The following is a 19568-nucleotide window of genomic DNA, read 5'->3' as shown; positions in this document are numbered from 1 at the left end:
TAAACAGATATATTTAACTACAGCCCAAACTGGAGTTTACTTTGGTACTCCCATGATACTCTAAGCACATAGCTACACTAAGAGGCATCCTGTGGAACTCTGCCTATACAATCATAACCAAGTGTGGCTTCCCTGAATGCTCTCCTGAAATATGTGTGGAAGCTGCACTTACGACGATACCTACGTTACAAAATTTCTCTTCAGTTTGGTCTTAAAAATCAATATTTCACACAAACCCAATAACATTATACTGCTAATGAAACAAATCAATGCAAGCCTTCCTTGGAAGTATGCAGCTCAGATACTGGCACTAGTGTTTCAGACAGGGGTCTCTCCCTGCCTTACCTGGAGATGCTGGAAATTGAACCTGGGACCTTCTGCATGTAAAGCAGAAGCTCTACTGCTGTACTGTATAGGACTGCACTCTTAGAAGTTCTTGGGGAGACTATATGTTCCCTGCAGTATTTTTCACCATTTTCTTCAAACACAGCATTGCAAATTGCCTTTGAGTTGCAGTGTTCATTGTAGGACATAGAAGCATTACTTAAAAAAAAAAAAACTTCAACGCTTCAATAAGTGCAGGAAATTGGTTTTACTTATTTAAAGTAAGTCTAAAGGTAATGCAGATATGAAAAAAAACAAAGGAATTTCTCTCCATAGGCCCCTCTCTCGATAACTTATGACTTTCCAATAACTTTTGTACAATCTTTTTTCACAATCTTCCTGCATTCCTAATCAGTAATTCTTCCAGAGGAATCTGACAGGACATGTGTATGCTGCTTTAAAGCTGTATATCTGGGAGACTATTCTAAGAGACTAATAGCCAAATCAGTTGGGTTATTTATTTTACTCTTGGAAGCTATTCCCAAGCACAAAATATGCACAGTGTGAACATAAATGGAGCATGCATCTATACATACACTGAAGCTTTCTCTGGGAAAATGAACATGTAGGAGGCCAACCACATGTTGCACTTTGCTGGAAAACCCTGTAATTTATAAACTTCTGCTCCACTTGTGAACTACGCTGTTTGCATGTATGGTATTTGGTACATGACCATTAGTTCCTGCAAATGCAGAGGAAACCTTTCAGTTATGCTCGTCATGATTTTTGCAAGAAGAAAGTACTCTGCCGAACTAGGAGGGTGGCGAGAAACTATACATGGCAGTCACATTTCAAAGCCATCTCTATCTTTTTTTGATCTTTAATTAAGGGAAATTGTTTCAGCAGCCTGCCATCTCAATCATCTATTTTGTGAATCCAACCATCTAATAAAATATTTTCTGAAATTGAGCTGTTCCCCCCCCCCCTTTTAATTTAGTGGCCTGCTAGCTCATGGGGTGTGTGTGTTTCATATACACCTTGAATTCCACACACATGATTTATTTTGTAACAAAGTCAATAGTAGATTCTATGCCAACTATTCAGAAAATCATCAGTTTTATTTATTTATTTAAGCTCAGACTATCCATAATGGTAGTGTAAGACTGCCAAGATGGTAGAGAGAGATTAAGTTGTGTTGATGATATTTCTTTGTCATCAATGTTTTGCTTTTGTTCTGTTTATTTTATTTAGCAAGATTTACATACCACTTAATCAAAATAACGTTCCAAGTGGTTTACATAAAATGGTATAAAATATTCATCTTTTTTTAAGCAGACTTTTTAAAAAGCAGACATAATAAAATGGATCAAAATAGAGATAAAATCAACAGTTTTAAGAACAAATATACACAACAAAATTACATGTCTGGGTAGGCTTGCCTAAAGAAAAAAGCTTTTACTGACATCAAAAACAGTTAAATGAATGTGCCTGCCTAATATGCCTGCCTAATATTAAGTTGTTCATGTCTAGGTTAAGCCTATACAGAAGAAAACTTAGTCATTGGTTTCTACTTGCCCAAGAGTGGGAAATCTAATTTCATGATAGTTGAATGAACTGCCCCTGAACTTCTAAACTGGTAACTTTCTTTAGCGATTGGTCTCTGAAAGCTCCTGTCAGAATAAACCAGCCAGTTTCTACAATGTCATAGCACTCATGTATTTTCCCTAGCAAATCCTGCAGTAAGTGAAAACAATTGCTGAAAGGGGCCCTTTCCCCTGATTTTATCTCACAGAGGTGCTTTATACACTAATAATTTCAATGACCAATAGAGACTTTTTATTTTATTTTTATAACCAGCTTAATAAGCCATGATAGTGTTATCATCCAATTATATATCTTGGTTTAAAAACAAATATGCATTCAACTTTTTGATAAGCCCCAATCCAATGCAATCATTATATATCCAGGACAGATTTACTACATGCATTTGTTTCTTCCTAGATGCTAAGCAAACAGATCAGCCATCCATCCAAAATGCAGTCCCAGTGACAGTTAATGTGATAAATGCGGTGACACAAGCAAGGTTACAAAACAGTTATATTATGTTAACTCCCACCCATAAGCATTTACTTACTACTTAAACAAAGGACATGACTTGGTCAGTCAACCCACACAAAGGTCACATAAATTAAACCTTTAAAACCTGTTTATTTTGTGCTGACTGTCACAGTCAGCTGAAGCCTCCCTGAAAGGCTCTCCTGCACTATCATGCTATGCTTCCCACCCCAAAGAGTTTGCTGAGACTGTCATTTTATGCCATTGTGAAACTGGGCACTGTTTCTTCTGATCAAGTAGTAAATAGAGAGAGAGGCTCGCCTGGAAGCATCATTACATATCTTTAGGCGCCAGGTGAAAACATTCCTCTTTATCCAGACTTTTGGCCATTAAATAGCCCATGGCTTGTTAAATGTAGGGGAATATGATTATTTTATTATTTTATATTTATGATGTATTGTTATGCTGTGTGTTATGGGTTTTTAATTTTTATTTTATTTTAAACAAAGATAAAACAACTATATACAGTCAGAGAATCACCTCCAAATATTCCACATAGCTTTGTCAAAGTGTATATGCTAAAATCAGCACAATCTTAACTAACACAAAATGGTACATAATAACCTCCATCACTTGGATGGTTGTCCACAACTAAAGTACTGTATCAGCAGCACTTCTGGTCTGCAGGATTTATAAATTGAATGATTGAAGGAAGGAAGGAAAGTCTCATTGCTCAAGCAGATCTTGTTGTGCTTGCACTTACTCCACTTAACACAATGTTTAATTCAACCCAATGTAATTGTTGCAATGATGTGTGATTAACATGGGTTTGCATCATAGTCATGCCAAATAATCAGTAAGATGGAGAAAGTGGGAAGCATGTATGAGTGCTGAACAGAAAAAAGGAAAGGGAAGCCAGCTACAGAATCTCTTCCTATGAGGACCACAACCAGTGGCAAGAACTTTAACAGCACCTACTCTAATGCTAAGTATTGAGCTATTTCCGTTTTTTTAACTTTGCCAGCTGGGCCATTTTATGACACATGCAATATGATTAAAAAATGGATTATGCTAGGAACGGTGAGTAGTAGGTGATTAAGGAATAACTGCAAAGCTCAATTCATTGTTTCCTGGCACAGTGAGGTAGTTGCTTTTTAAACAGTGGAGGCCATACTGTCTTTGTAACAATTCTCCAAAGGAATCATGTGGGATGGGCAGATCATAGGAAGTATGTCTTGCTGACCCAAAGAAGGCTGTTGTGATGTGGTTGCTTCCCAGTGATGATCTGCCTGATCCACATAATTTTGTTCAAGTGAGATTTTTATTGCTTTTCTTAAGATAACTTTGGGTGTTTTAATTACCTTCAAGATGATTTCTTTTCTTTAGTTTCCAATTTTCTTAATTGTTTAAATATTAATACTACTTTTTGATTAGGTTTTTTAAAAAAAAAAGTTATCAGAATAGTGATCAAGGTGGCTATGTAGAAAAAGGCAGAATATAAATTATTCTAAGGCATAAATGCATTAATTAATACATAAATAAATCCAGCACCTTCTAAACTCCCAAACTAAGGACTGGTAGTTTAGTTAGGTCCATGCCTTTGGGGGGAAAGTTTTTAATTTGACTTCCAAAATCACTAAACAATCTAACCCTCCAAATTTGGCACATGCCTTATTATTAGATCTGACCCCAAATTCTACCCTTAAATATAAATAATTAATTTCCTTCCTGTTCACAGCAGCTAGATTAGTTATTGCCCAATGATGGAAGGAAACTTCTAATATACCAATAGAGGCTTGGGTTAATAACATCTGGAGCATTGCTCTATCAGAACGCCTTACATACCACTGGCAACTAATCAAAGGCATCTCCAAAAAAGATACCTTTGGCACAATCTGGTCTCCCTTTTTTTTCTTTTACTGAAGAAGAACAGGGTAGAGTATTTTAATGCCACCATCATCACAGAGGTGTCTGTGGAGGGGATATATTGATTGAAAATATATTATATTGTAACTTTTGAATAAATGATTTTTTGTTGTTGTTGTTTTTTAAAAAAGGAACAGCAGAGACCCTATACCTGATTTTTATTTCAATCCAGGATACTGCATTGTTCTCCAATAGTTTGTGCAGCATTGACTCATTTGAATGCATATCCAAATTCGGCCTGCAAATCCTGCAGGTTTGTGTAACACCATTTCTCCACATAAATCTCCTTTGTTGGACTGAGTTATAAAGTGTGAGGACTGAAAAGGGTTTCCTCCTCTTTGCCTAACCCTAACAATTTGTGAAGACTTTGGACCAACCCACATGAACAATGTTTTGCAGTATTGCTGTTCCTTGCTTTTAAACTAGGCTCGCACACATGCTGCTATTAGTAGTAGTAGTAGTAGTAAAGGTAAAGGGTCCCCTGACCGTTAGGTCCAGTTGCGGACGACTCTGGAGTTGCAGCGCTCATTTAGCTTTACTGGCCGAGGGAGCCGGCATACAGCTTCCGGGTCATGTGGTCAGCATGACTAAGCCGCTTCTGGCGAACCAGAGCAGCGCACGCAAATGCCGTTTACCTTCCCACCAGAGCAGTACCTATTTATCTACTTGCACTGTGTGCTTTCAAACTGCTAGGTTGGCAGAAGAAGGGACCGAACAACGGGAGCTCACCCCGTTGCAGGGATTCGAACCGCCAACCTTCTGATCGGCAAACCCTAGGCTCTGTGGTTTAACCCACAGTGCCGCCTGCAGTAGTAGTACAGTGGTACCTCGGGTTAAGAACTTAATTCGTTCTGGAGGTCCATTCTTAACCTGAAGCACCACTTTAGCTGATGGGACCTCCTGCTGCCACTGCGCCACCAGAGCACAATTTCTGTTCTTATCCTGAAGCAAAGTTCTTAACCTGAAGTGTTTTTTCTGGGTTAGCGGAGTATGTAACCTGAAGCGTCTGTAACCTGAGCTACCACTGTAGTAGTAGTAATGATGGGTGCTTCAGTACTAGTTCAGTAGCCTTTTACCCACCTTCTTCCCGCACTTCATTTTAAACTTCAAAGGAATCTCCACAAACATCCCACCCCGCACTTCATTTTAAACTTCAAAGGAATCTCCACAAACATCCCACCCCCTCAGCAAAGTAATTGCATGGCAGGGGGAGGAGCTGCCCATCCATATACACACAGCCATATCTGCGGATCCAACCTCTCCCTATGCAGGATGATGCAGAGATCACTGTCTCTATTAACTAGCATTAACTGTCTATGCATTCGTGTATGTGACCTTTCAAGTGCCACCTACTTCCCACATTGTGAGATAAAGAAAAATGTACAGTATCCTTCACAGCAGTATGCAGCAGGGAATCACATTATGAACAAAGGTGATATAGCACTGTATTCCTTACAGGGTGTCCCATGAGCAGCAACTACATTGTGAAAAATATTAGTACAGTGATGCCTTGCAGACAAAAACAGGCTTCAATGTGGATTGCACCCTCACATATCAGCTACTAGTTATTAATTTTATCAAATAGCAAAGCACAGCAGGACTGCCATTAACAGCAACAAAAAGAAACCCCAGACCTTGCCATTTCAATTTCTCAGGAACTTCAAACGAAATATTTGAAAGAAATTGGGAAGAAGAGGACGGGAGAAACTACCTTCCGTTTATTCAAAAGCTTTAGTCAGTGATAGTTTTATTTGGTAGTCTGCATGCAGCCTACCTTGTTTCTCTCACAGAAGCTTCAAAATCATGCAACTGTCTGAAAGTGCTTCAACTTTTAAATAAACACATAGGCAGTAGTGAACTCATGTTCTATCTATTATACGAAAGTAAACTTTTATTTATATTTATAAAATAGACAGAAGAGGCCTCCAAAGTGGCACACACTGCCTTATGTGCTATATAAGCAGTTTACAAACAGTATTGTAAGTTGCCTACTATGGTTAAAAGTGTATTGCTCTCCAGAGACGGATTGCTTATGCACTTTAATCCATAGACCAGACTACATCTCACATGTGGTCTCCGAGAAAGCAGGCAGGATGGGTTTAAGTCATGAATTATTCATCTGCTCTCATCAGGACAAAAGGTACATTGAACTACATATCAGTGTGGGAGGTGTAAGAAATTCTAGTTGTAAATGTCAAAGAGAAGGATACGGAAGGAATAAAAGAGGATGTCAAAAAGTGAGCATGTCAGCAGATGCACTTACATGCATCTAGAAAATCAATTGGCAACATTGCACAAAGGCAGAAGGCTGGCAGAAGAGCAGTGTAAAACAGCAAAAGCTCACAGACCTTCATAATCGGCTTCCGCATATCATCAATACATCATGGCCCTAAAAACCAAACACTCAAGGGCTAAAAGCCACAAGAGGTGTAATCCATCCTACTCCTTTGCTAGCACCTCTTTCACATACAACGCAGTCTGTTCCTTTTCTTTTCAGCACTCACACTTTCCTTCCCACACCTCCACCTCAGCTAAGTAGGATGGGGCTAGAGATACTGTTTTACAATTGTAGAAGGTGAAACTATAGCTCAGCCCCATGAGATCTGGTCTCTGGGCATCTGCAGGATTCTATCTTGCCCCCTGCATTGTTCAACAACTACATGGAACTGTTTCATAGGGGTTTTGGTCTACTGTTGCAGCATTGGCCTAAACTGTGTTCCTGCTTGTTGGCCGAATACATGTTTTTAGCAAATTATGATTGTTTTACGCCTTCGTGTTAAATACACAAAAGCTGAGGTGGAGTAGGCACCCTCAGAGACACTCCAGGTTAGGCTGACATGAGCAGCCCCTCCCTTTACCCCAGAAGCGGAGTACCTCAGGCCTGGAGAAATAATGTGGCCTGCAGGATTCTCTGCACCCTCCCCAAGTGCTTTCACCCAGATGGATTGTGCCCTTGAACTGTAGTAATGCTTCTTCCTTGTCTATAGAGGATGAAGAGGGGGTGTGGGGGGTGTCTGTGTGTGTGTGTCTGTGACTAGAAACCTCTGACTTTTGTAGGGCTGGAATGTAGCCTACTGTACAAAGACCAGATTACTTCGCCCACTTTTGCTTCTGACCCCATCCACTACATGGATGCAGCTGGCAGATGGATGCAGCTACCCGTGCAAAAATAGGGCCTTTGGGCTGAAAAATGTCCCTACCTATGGCATATCCAGGTGTAATGCCTGAAGAGAGCTACAGAAAGTAGTAACATATACAGTGGTACCTCAGGTTACAAACGCTTCAGGTTACAGACTCTGCCATCCCAGAAATAGTACCTCAGGTTAAGAACTTTGCTTCAGGATGAGAGCAGAAATTGTGTGGCGGCGCAGCAGCAGGCCCCATTAGCTAAAGTGGTACCTCAGGTTAAGAACAGTTTCAGGTTAAGAACGGACCTCCAGAACAAATTAAGTTCTTAACCCAAGGTACCACTGTACACACAAGCCCCTGAGATCATCATCTGGGGCCCTTCTTCATGTCGTCGTCCCCACAGGTCCAGAGGGGTGCAACAGGAGAATGGGCTTTTTCTGCAGTGGCTTGTGGAATGCTCTCCCCAGGGAGGTTCAGGGGGCACCTTCATTATTCATCTTTAAGTGCTAGGCGAAAATGTTCAACCAGCCCTTGGACTGATTAACATCCAATACCCTTTAAAAATGTGTCTGTGGGAGGGGGAGGGAGGTTTGTGTTTTTTGTTCTCGTTTTTATCATGTATTTTGTGTTTTTATATTGTATTTTATGTTGTGAACCGCCAAGATCTACGGATAAAGGTTGGTATAAAAATATAATCAATAAATAAAAGTAAACCAAATGGGTATAAGAAATGCTACCATTAGGCACATGGCAGTTTTGAATTCTACCATACCTACCTTTCACTTCTCCATAGAAGCTAGCTACCGTACTTAAGTAATCATCAGGTTTTCCACTCATTTATACCAAGCAAAAGAAAAGCAGAAGAAAAAGCAGCAACAGAAGTATCAATTGTCCCACTGCATCTCTGCTCATTTGTTGTTGTTTAGTCATGCCCACTCTTTTTGTGACCCCATGGACCAGAGCATGCCAGGCACTCCTGTCTCTCTGCTCATTTAGTTTTAACCAAAACATGAGGAGAGATTGCTTCCACTTAACATGATAGCATTTCTGGCATTAAGCCTGAATACAAACACAATAGCTTTATCACCTACCAATTTGCTTGCCATTGTTAGGTAATTGGACAGTATGGTAAGAGACAGCAACTGATGACTGATCTATGAGGCTGGTTTCACACGTGCAAATTATTGATATATTACACCAAACATCTGCACTCAGGTGTACAAATGCAAGCCACTTCAGTTTAAAATTGGTAACATTATTGCTGCTTCAGTGCAGGGGTGCCAACTTGAATAAAATATTGTGGGAGCCCGTGGGAGCCCCACCCCACCCCACATAATTGATCACATTATTCTGCACACATAAACACCATTTGAATGGCAATGCACATCAACTTTGGGGGTACCAGCCCCCTCAAATATTTTATTGGGGAGGGCAAAGCCCCCTTGGCCCTAGGAGCTGGCTCCTATGCTTCAATGGAACATGACAAACAAGACAGAAATGCTTAAACCCAGCTAAAGAGCCTTCTAAAGATTATGACAATCTTTTTTTAAATAACTTCTTTATAAACAAGGATCAGAGGAAGAATAAATGATACAAATAAATAGACCAAGTCTTCTCATGCCATTTGTTGCTATAAGGTGTGTTAACCCTGTCATGAAGATAAGATGAAAGGGGAAGCCCCAACAATATTTAATTCCTGCTATTTGCAGTTTAATTGTACAAGCACATAGATTCTCTCTCCCTCTCTCTCTCTCTCTCTCTCTCTGTGTGTGTGTGTGTGTGTGTGTTTCAAAACCCAGATCACCATAACAGGGCTGTTTTTATATGTTATGGATATTATGTTCCTCAGTTTGTTCCACATTTCCTCCTTCCCCCAATGGGCAAAGCAGACAATTATATTACTGCGGCTGAGGGACTAGGGGGAAGAGATCCCTCCCTCAGTTCGGGTCCAAGTACTCTGTATGCCCATTCAAAATCATCAGCAGAGATTATCAGGTCTGGAAGCAGTGATATAAGCCATGAGGAAATAAATTGCACAGGAACATTCTATTCCATTCCCTCCCCCAAAAAAGAAAAGAAAACATAAATTATTTCTCCTATTTCGATTTTCTGCATTTTCAAACTTTCTGTGTATATCTAAATTTTCTTTTTTTTACTTTTTGCTCTTTTCGTCATGGATACAGCATACTTCTTTTGTTGCTGTAGTTGTTTATGTTGAAGAGTCAAGCCTCATGTTTCATTGAAAGCATTACAGTAGTTATTTCCAAGTTGTTGTTTTTTACCAAGGTCCTTTATGGATTCTTGTGCTACAAATTCTTTTCTTAAGATATTGTTACCATTTTCTTTCTCCAAAAAGAAAGGACCTATTTCGAGAGCGGTGCCATCTAGGTTGTGGCCTACATTAGTGTCCATGTTGAAGTGAGCCTTCTATTTCCAGGCAGGAAGAACTGAGTAAAGTCTTTCATTTTCAGCTTTTCTGAATCCTTTTGTGTTCCCATCTCCTTTCTTCAAGGTTGTTTTTTTTGGGGGGGGGGTTAGAAAGCAGACGCTTTTGCTCCGAGCTGTTTTTCTGGGTGTTGGAGAGGAGCTTAGAATTTAAGTGGCCACCTTCTTTCCTTCATGACCACCCTAATGACTGTGGCAATTAAATATTTTCACTAAATGAATAATACACAAGTGTGAGCAATAAGTTTTGAAATCTTGTGTATCACTCTGACAGATGCAACACTGGCTTATGTGCCCCATCAGTTATCCATCCGTACATTGAAGAAATGATATATTCAGTAATCTCTTCTAATGAGTCTGATAACAGATTTCCTGCTTCACTACAGTATTTGGAACAGTTATTCAAATTCAAGAGACTGGGCAGGGGGAAATTCAGGTAGTGAGTATGTGTATGCGCACCAGAGCTTCATTTCCATGAACACAAATGAGAACAAATAGCTTCATCTCATTTCAGTGGCATTTATGCTATTACGGACATCTAAAACACAAAACTTACTTCTAGTTCAGACTTTCTATCTCACATTCTGGAGTTTATATGTTGTCAATAATGTGCCAATGTTGTGTTTTAATTATCACCCATCTTGGGACCTTAGGGTGAAGGGTGGTAAATAAATAATCATCATAATAATGATATTAAGAATAATGCACACCTTCAGCCTCTTATCAAAAGGGGAGTTCAGCTAGGTAAACATTTTTAAACAAATGAGTTCCATGTCTATTTCCTCTTAAAAATGGCTTGGAACAAAATACAATAATACCTTTTATAGCCATTAGAAGAAAAGCCCAAGAGCGAGGTTTAGAGTATTAATGAAAAAGCTACTTCTCTGAACATCTGGGGACATTTAACCTTCCTCTCTCTGCTCTCATCTGCCATTTTTTCCCTTCCTAATATAACTCGCCCTACATAATGATAGTTGAGTTAATGTTTCTCAGCCTATTCCCCATACAGTGGTACCTCTGGTTAAGTAATTAATTCGTCCCGGAGGTCCGGTCTTAACCTGAAAATGTTCTTAACCTGAAGCACCACTTTAGCTAATGGGACCTCCAGCCAGGGGCGTCGCTAGGGGGGTGCGGTGGGGGCGGTACGCCCCCGGGCGACAGGGGCGAGAAGCGGCGGGTGGGGGCGACAAGCGGCGCCCCTCCCGCCACTCCCCAGGCAACGGCGGTCACCCCGGGAGCAGCAGCGCTGCACGGACGGGGTGCTCCCTCGGCCGTGCGCTGTTGCTCCCGGGGCGACCGGAGCGAGCGGCGGCGCATGGGGGTGACAAGCGGCAGCCCCTCCCGCCATTCCCAAGCGCTGCCGCTCCCTCCGTCACCCCAGGAGCAACAGCGCACGGCCGAGGGAGCACCCCGTCCGTGCAGCGCTGCTGCTCCCGGGGTGACCGGCAGCGTGGGGAGTGGCAGGAGGGGCCGGCGCTTGTCAGCCCCACGCGCTGCCGCTGGCTCCGTCCCCCCGGGAGCAGCAGCGCACGGTGTGTGCGGTGCTGCTGCTCCTGGGGCAACGGAGCGAACGGCGGCACGTGGGGGGGACAAGAGGCAGCCCCTCCCACCATTCCCACGCGCTGCCGCTCCCTCCGTCACCCTGGGAGCGGCAGCGCATGGCCCGACGACGGAGTGCGCCTGCACGCGCAGGCGCACTCTGTCATCGGATCGCCGCTTCCACAGCCTCCTTTTGAGCCGGAGAGCTTAAAAGCGAGCTCTTCGGCTTAAAAGAGGGCTGCAGAAGCGGCGCCGGCACCCCCGGAAACGCCTTGGGGGCGGAGCGTCATTACGTCACAATGTGATGTCACGACGCCCCGCCCCCGGGGCGTTTCCTTTGCCGCCCCGGGTACCGCGGAGCCTTACTCCGCCACTGCCTCCAGCTTCTGCTGCGCTGCCAGAGCACGATTTCTGTTCTTATCCTGAAGCAAAGTTCTTAACCTGAAGCGTTATTTCTGGGTTAGCAGAGTCTGTAACCTGAAATATATGTAACCTGAAGCGTATATAACTCGAGGTACCACTGTATAGAATTATCATCCCTAGGTCCTTAAAGAACATGTATTGCAGATCATCCCACAACCCTTATTAGCCCCCATCATTTCCTCCCAAAGCACAGATCAAATTAACAACTTCTCCCATTCCATGGCTCCCACCCAAAACATATTCTACATTGTGTCTTCTTAACTGTTACACAAAGTACATTTTATTGCCTCACAAAGCCTGGGAAGATCCCACATTCATTTAATTAAATACAGGATCTCCCAGTTCTGTCACTGACTCCTCTCCATGGTCATAAGGACAGCACAAACCCACTCCACATTCCCATATGCCATTACATCCAGGGAGAAAATGCTCTCTGAACAGTAATCAATTCAACAGCTCGGCAATCCATCTTCAGAATACACACTCCAGCAGCTCAATGAGCTTCCTCAAGCATAGTATGCTCCAGGGCTCACCTGGGATGACTGTCATCCATGCTCTTTTTAAAATCTCACTTGGTAGTATGTTTTACAAGTGTGACGGGCAGCAGCTTTCCAGAGTTTCACAGAGGGGTCCCTCCAAGCCCAACCTGGAGATGTGAGGGTGTAAGTTACCTAGAAACTTCAAGATGGCTGAGATTTGGTTTCTACCCACCCCTGGTTTTTATGCTTTCAGAAGAGGCATCTTGGCTGCCAGTCCGATACTGTAAAACTTTCCCAAGTTTCCCTGCTGCCACTCCCTTTCCTGCCTGTGTCAGATCTGCAGGGATAAACAGGGAAAAGAAACATGGTGGGAAAACCTGAGAGTCTCAACAGCAAGAATCAAAAGGAATATTAATGGGGGGGGGGGTTAAGTGTAAAAAAAAACAAAATGGATGTGTAGGGAAGAAGAAGCAAAGCCATGCCCACCTCATCTTAAAGGAAAGTGAAATTCACAGAAATTTCATGTTCCCTGAAACTTACTGAAGAATGGCCCTTTACAGAAGGGACAAACGCCCTCGTGAAAACAGCAGAAAAGTTCTGTTTACCATTAGTTTTAGCTGTTACATAGCAACTAATTAGTATGCATCCTTGTTTGGGAAGTATATGCATTAACAAAGAAAATTTAATTTAGATTGTTCTCTCATGGGGGGGGGGCTTCAAATTAATCTATCCTGGATAAGAATAGGCATGACAGGTCAATAGTCAAGTAAAGCACTTTAAAACACTGATTTAAATCCCATACTAAGTGCAGGATTCACTGCTAATTGCTAGTCAATGATGAACAGTTTCACTGTCTAGTCCACATTCAAAGAAATTGACACCTAACTAAATTAGCTAATATCCTAGATCAGGCTTCCTCAATCTCGGCCCTCCAGATGGGACTACAATTCCCATCATCCCTGACCACTGGTCCTGCTAGCTAGGGATCATGGGAGTTGTAGGCCAAAAACATCTGGAGGACCGAGTTTGAGGAAGCCTGTTCTAGATGCACATTCAGACCCATCAAATGAAACAGCTCTTACAGCAAGACATCACTGCTGTGGAATGCAGATAGGTGAGTTACATATTAGATCAAAAAGAAGACTAGCATGTCAGAAAGAAGGCTCTCCCAAAAGGATGAGCTGAATGTAAAAAGAAGGGATTAAAAATAAATCTTCACCTCCATGATGTTAAGTGTTGCTGGTCTTATCAAATTGTTTTACTTCCCTCAAAATTCCTTGGATATTTCTCTGATGTAAAAACTTTAATAGTCACTCCAAACTTTAGGTAAAACTTAGTTCCCATGTGATAATAACTACCACTGCATATGGAATTTATTAGGTAAAGGAAAAGGAACCCCTGACCATTAGGTCCAGTCTTGTGCGACTCTGGGGTTGCGGCGCTCATCTCGTGTTACTGGCCGAGGGAGCTGGTGTACAGCTTCCGGGTCATGTGGCCAGCATGACAAAGCCGCTTCTGGCGAACCAGAACAGCACACGCAAACGCCGTTTACATTCCCGCCAGAGCAGTACCTATTTATCTACTTGTACTTTGATGTGCTTTCGAACTGCTAGGTGGGCATGAGCAAGGACTGAGCAACAGGAGCTCACCCCGTCGCAGGGATTCAAACCGCCGACCTTCTGATCAGCAAGCCCTAGGCTCTGTGGTTTAACCCACAGCGCCACCCGCGTCCCTATGGAATTTATTAATGAGATCCAAATGTGTAAAGGCAATCCAGTGCTAATGAGAGGCAGATAATGATACCAACAAAACAGCTTGAGCAGGTGCAGACAATGTCATTAGGTCAACCCAGCCCCAAAGAGGAACTGGAATGAGAGCACACCTGTGCATACCACCCACTCAATGCACCCTTCCCACCTCCAACATTCCTGTATGTCCACATAGGGAAGACACACCCAAAATTGGCCTTTACCCACAACATTTAAAACATTTAGCCTGGAAATCAGTGGCTCAGCTGAGGGCTATCTTCAGCACTATAGTAAGATCAGGTGTGCAGTAACCCCATTGTATTTTTTTCTCTTTTCAGAAACACTCCTTTTGCTTCTAAATTTCTCAAGTGTTTTGACTGAGCAGGAACCTCCAATATTGCCAGAAAATTTGACAGCAACTCTAATACTAAATAAATTTAATGAAAGACCAAATGTTCATCAAATCAAGTATTGTACCTGTTTTACTAAGCTATACTCCCTCCTAAAACAAACAAAGAAAATTCAAACCCTGTATCCTGGAAGGAAAAAAGCAAGCTATTTTATAAGGCAACTGTTAATTAAAAAAAACCATTAACAAAAAAACTGAACTAATAAATCATTGATCTGCACCACAGCATATCTTCAGCATCTAGGACCCAGGGCCGAGGCTTTTGTCCATAAATCAGTCTCTACTTTTATGTTTGCCCATGCCTCCTGTAGCTTCCTTTCAGGCTGTTGGTAAAACAAAGAGCTTCATTTTCTAGGCGTGGGGGAGAATGGCAGCACCCAAAACATGGCACCAGGCAGTGTGCACACTTTAGAAAGCCAATTCCAAATCACATGCCACATGTTACCTGTTTTTATACTTTTGTACAGCAAGTCTTCAAGTCTCCATTATAACAGTGTCTCCATTATAACATTACAAGTCTCCATTATAACAGTGGGACTAAATTGGTGCCAATCCAAAGAGTTTGGCTTTAACTGGGTTGTACATTGGACTGCCATCAACTTGGAGTTTGCCTTCAGAAGCTGAGAATTGTTTACAGGCCCACTGCATAAACAAAAAATGCAGTTTAAATCTCTTGGATACATACATTATTCCACAGAGTAGCCAGCTGCCTCTCATTACGAATTTCTATATAGAAATGGGGCCCATCCCCATCGCATTCGGATAAAATCCAAATGTGAAATATCACGTAAAAAGGAATTACACACACAAAGAAAGGGCAATTAGGATCAGAAGGGTCCTTAAGAGAACTTATTTACAGGCTCTCAAGGAGCCAGTTTATGCAGAACAGCTTTGCCACTGCACATCTCTAGAGAAGCTGACCTGAACTTGCTTTCTTGCATTCATTCCAATGAGACATAAGCATCTCCAACTTCTATGCCCTCCGGAGCAACTAACAAAGGCAGGTTATGTTAATGTTAACTACTATTGTGATCAGATAATCACAAGTAAATTAGTCCTCAAGAAAATTCACAAATGTATCACAACATAGCTCAAATAATGGACCTGGCAAGCTACTTACCTGGAAGCAGTTGTTGCTCATGTCTAGATAAATGGGCTATTGCAAGACTGACATAACTGCAAGGAAACAGAGCTAGGAAAGAACACAGGGCTAGGAAATCATGCTTAAAACCTATTGTGTGAATGTGGTCTCTTTCACTGGGAGATAACTGTCAGAAGACTATGGAACCACATCAGCTACCCTAACTTCAAAAGTGGTCGTGTGTGTTTGCATAAAGTTCACAATTTACACCTGAAAGGTAGATGGGGGAAATTGAAATATTATGCATTTTGGAGATGACAGAACTGAGATGTAAAAGATTGCCTGGCTCAGAAATCAGAACAGACATGAAAATAATTGGTGTGTCTCATACAGAAATGGAAAAGGCAAAAGGGATCAAATGGAGGAATGTGTCTGTGTAGATGTTACAAATCATTTTACAATAAAGGAAGCACATGCAAGACAAAGTGCCTTTTGAAGATGAATGATTTCTTCAGGAGTACTTCAGGCAATGGCATTTCCCAGATAACAAATGAATAAAACAACAATTACAATTAAGTCCAAGCCTAATAGCAAGCAGCTTTGGGCAGCCTCCAAAGTTTATGTATGAGTTGTGGGGAATCCTAGAGACTTGATTTAGAAGGTACTTGGGGAGAATAAAAGCACTGAAACCTGGGCAACAGCCTTGACAACCTCATCCAGCTGCTTCAGCTGCTGAAAGCCTGTAATATTTGGGATGGTTTCCACAAGTGAACAGAAATAATTAGGAAGGCGTTTTAATGAGATCCAGATCATCAGGATTTGCAATCTCTGGTCAGAGGAAGGCAAGGTTGCACTTCCCACTTCAGGCACAGGAAACATGGCTCTTGTGGCAGGAGCTCCACCTCAAGGGTGCATTTCGCCAAGTCACTCCTGAGAAGTGTTTGGCTCAAATAAAATGACTCTCCATGCTTGCGCCATGAAACTATGCTGCCAAACTAGAGTCTGATCCACCCTCCTTTATATTACAATGACCTTGTACAGGGTTCTAAACTAGACAATATTCAGATGCTAACCTCTCTAGATGGCAACTCACACAATCTGTAAAAAAAGAAAGAAAGAAGAAGGTTGGCAGTTCAGGACACTGGTGTTAAGTTGCAAGTGAGTCCAGATGATAATAACAGCAGGCATATCACAGTAGTTTTTAGCCTGTTAATGAATACAGTTGAATATTTAACTAGAAAAACAAATTCCTGCGTTAATAGTATCTATTCATCTACACTTGTACTGAAGACACTGGGAGCACTATTTTCTAAAGGAGAGAACTGAGAGCTTATCAGCACAGCACATACACTCTGGCCCCCACCCCACTGCACCACAGAGATACAAAAGCAAATGTTTAAAAGCAAAGAAGAAGAAGAAACCACCCCAAAACTTTCATGATTCTAATAATGCCTTGACCAAGCTACACGGTTATGGAATGCTATGGTTTTGCAGGCAGCTTGACCTCAAGTTTGTGATCCTGCTCATGGAAACCACAAGATTTTGGGGCACTGGGATGAGGGATAAAATGTTTTTCCCCTCTCTTCTATTAAACATGCAGTATTTAGCTGATTTTAGTATCATCCACTGAAGAATGTTTGCCCATTCACTGGAACTACTGTGAAATTCAATGAGGGCACAGAATTTTTCATGCTCTCTTCCTATGTGTCAAAAAAAATGTTTTAGAAAGGTGAAGAAGCATCTGATGACTGGGTGTGTGGGCTTCTACATGCCTCAAAGGATGTTCCCTTCCTCAACTCTTGGAGGAGGTTATCCAGAAAGTTAGAAGAAGTTACTCAGCATAGATGCATCACTATGCAGATTTCCCAACCAACAGCAAAATCAGTGGCACCACCTAATTATGTGGGCAATGTGTTTGAGACACCAATACTTCAAAACAGAACGGACTATCTAAACTGGATTTATAATTACAGAGTGCCAGGTGAATGGAATGTGCTCCCACAGACTTTAAGTCACAGGCATTGCCAAGTCCATGAATGCCTTGACCCATAAACCATAAATAAGGAACCAAGGATGAGCTACCAAATTAAGCTTAATCTGTAACAAATATCAGTGCTCCATGTGTTAATCTCCATCTAAATATTTAGACTCAGCATGATCTTAAATCCTGGACACCATTCTTAATGCTTTTTCTGCATTGTACTAACAGGCCACAATAATCCTGATGGTATTTCAATTTTAGTCAAAGTTCATTCACCAGCTGTTATTTGATTCATTCTCTTGCATGCAATATTTCTGTCCTGTAAAGTGCGATCCTAAACTCAACTCACTGAGTTCAATGGGTCTTACTCCACAGTAAGCGTGCTAAGGACTTCAACCTAAAAGATGAACATTTATTCATTCAGATTCCTGTTTTGTCAATAAGGTGGATGTAGATTAATATTAATTGCTGGTGGCAGGCTAGAAATAATTTTCCCTTGGTCATACAAGGGAAGGGGGGAACCAACTTTTCCTCTGGTTGAAACATAACCAACTTGTTTTTTGTTTAAACTAGATTTTGTTTTCAGGTAAGAAAAAACCCAAACATATGTAAAATATGCTTTTCATGTAAAGGCCATTTTTTAAGGTGTGGCCTTAAAACAGAACTATGATCTTCGGGAATCAATGGTGCGTGTATACTTCCCAGCAAATGCAAAAATGTATTTTTTCACTTCTTAATACTGTATGCAATTGTGCTTTAGGCTATAGGAGAGTTTGCAGCAAATCAGGTTAAATTCTGTACAGGTTTAGGCTGCAGCCTTATATACCTGGGAATGTCCCATTATACTGAATGGGACTTACTCCTGAGTAGACGTGTAGGATTGTATTAAGCTGAACAGATCTTTTCACCCAGTGCTGCCCTGCCTACTATTTAAATACTAACGCTACAATTCTTTACACACTAACCTGGGAGTAAATCCAACTTAACTCAACGGGACTTACTTCCGAGTAGACACTGAAAGGGTTGCACTATAAATCAGTTTTGAAAGTGCGTAAGTTTCTATTTAATTTGACATACGTTGGGTGCAATGGTTCTTTCAGATCAGGTGGAGTAAAAATGAAAAGTCTGAAGAGAAAAGGCAAAGGCCACACCATTAAAATAAGGCTATTCTTAAATAATATGTATGGGGTACGTGATATAGTATTCATCCCTGTAGAACAAAAGGTGCTTCAGTTTTGGGAGGAAATATCCAAGATGTGTATTACATTCAAGGAAGAGAACACCTACTTGCAGAATAACGGTCTTACATTACCCGCACCCCACTATCACCCCCTCTGTCCCAGTAAGAAAAACTCCGCATACCAGTGACTAGACAGATGGGAAGTAGTAGTCTGAAGATCAATCCACACACCACTTCTGTTGCCATCGCTGGGAGATGGGACCAATTCGAGTTTTGGCGAAACAAAGGAGAACAGGATCACTTGCAATGTCACCAGGCGCCAGCTCCTATCTTTGAGGTCCACCCTTGTCCGGGGCTGGAGCAAACAAGCATTCTCTCTGCGTGTCCTGCAAGCTTCTTCTCAAGAGCCCTTCGACATCTCCGGAGCAGCCCGTCCAAAAAGCAACAAAAAGCCCAACAACTCCGAAGCGCAGCCAGCAAGATCAGCTTCTTAAGGCTTCCAACTCAAGGCGCACCGTTTCTCTTGCAGAGGAAAGTCTTGAGTTTGTTCACTTGAGAACCATTTTGCTCCAGCCCTCATCAGGGAGGGCGTGGGGTGGGGGTGGGGGTGGGGTGGGGTGGGGGGTTATCGCCTTGAGCGCTGCCTTAGATGAGCTCAAACTGAGCCGTCTCTGTCGCGCATGGCAGCGCCTGTCCCGGATCCTCACAGTTCACGCGCGATATTCCCAGACATAACAAGAGCCGCCCCGTCGGGGACCAGCAGAACTTCGAGCACTCCGAGCGAGGCGCCACCAAACTGTCCCGAGCGTCTAGGCGGGAGGCATCGCGGGAGCGTCGGAAGCTGCCCAG

The 19568-nt window shown here is 42.1% G+C and overlaps 1 protein-coding gene across 2 annotated transcripts in view; it reads right to left on the bottom strand.

Moving 5' to 3' along the window:
* The window catches only part of PIEZO2 (piezo type mechanosensitive ion channel component 2), a 207668-nt gene extending 188349 nt beyond the window's left edge, over nt 1–19319 (bottom strand). For both annotated transcript variants that reach the window (XR_004427021.1, XM_033154879.1), the window contains exon 1: nt 18902–19319. Coding sequence is in view for 1 of the 2 variants with exons in the window: in XM_033154879.1 (XP_033010770.1) it covers nt 18902–18965 (64 nt within the window). In the remaining variant the exon portion in view is untranslated. The remainder of the gene's footprint in view (nt 1–18901) is intronic.
* Between the last annotated feature and the right edge of the window lie 249 nt (nt 19320–19568).

Source organism: Lacerta agilis, chromosome 7, assembly GCF_009819535.1.
Source record: "Lacerta agilis isolate rLacAgi1 chromosome 7, rLacAgi1.pri, whole genome shotgun sequence".
NCBI classification, from domain to species: domain Eukaryota; kingdom Metazoa; phylum Chordata; class Lepidosauria; order Squamata; family Lacertidae; genus Lacerta; species Lacerta agilis.
Note: the sequence above shows the minus strand (reverse complement) of the source record. Positions and strands in the feature narration are given on the sequence as shown.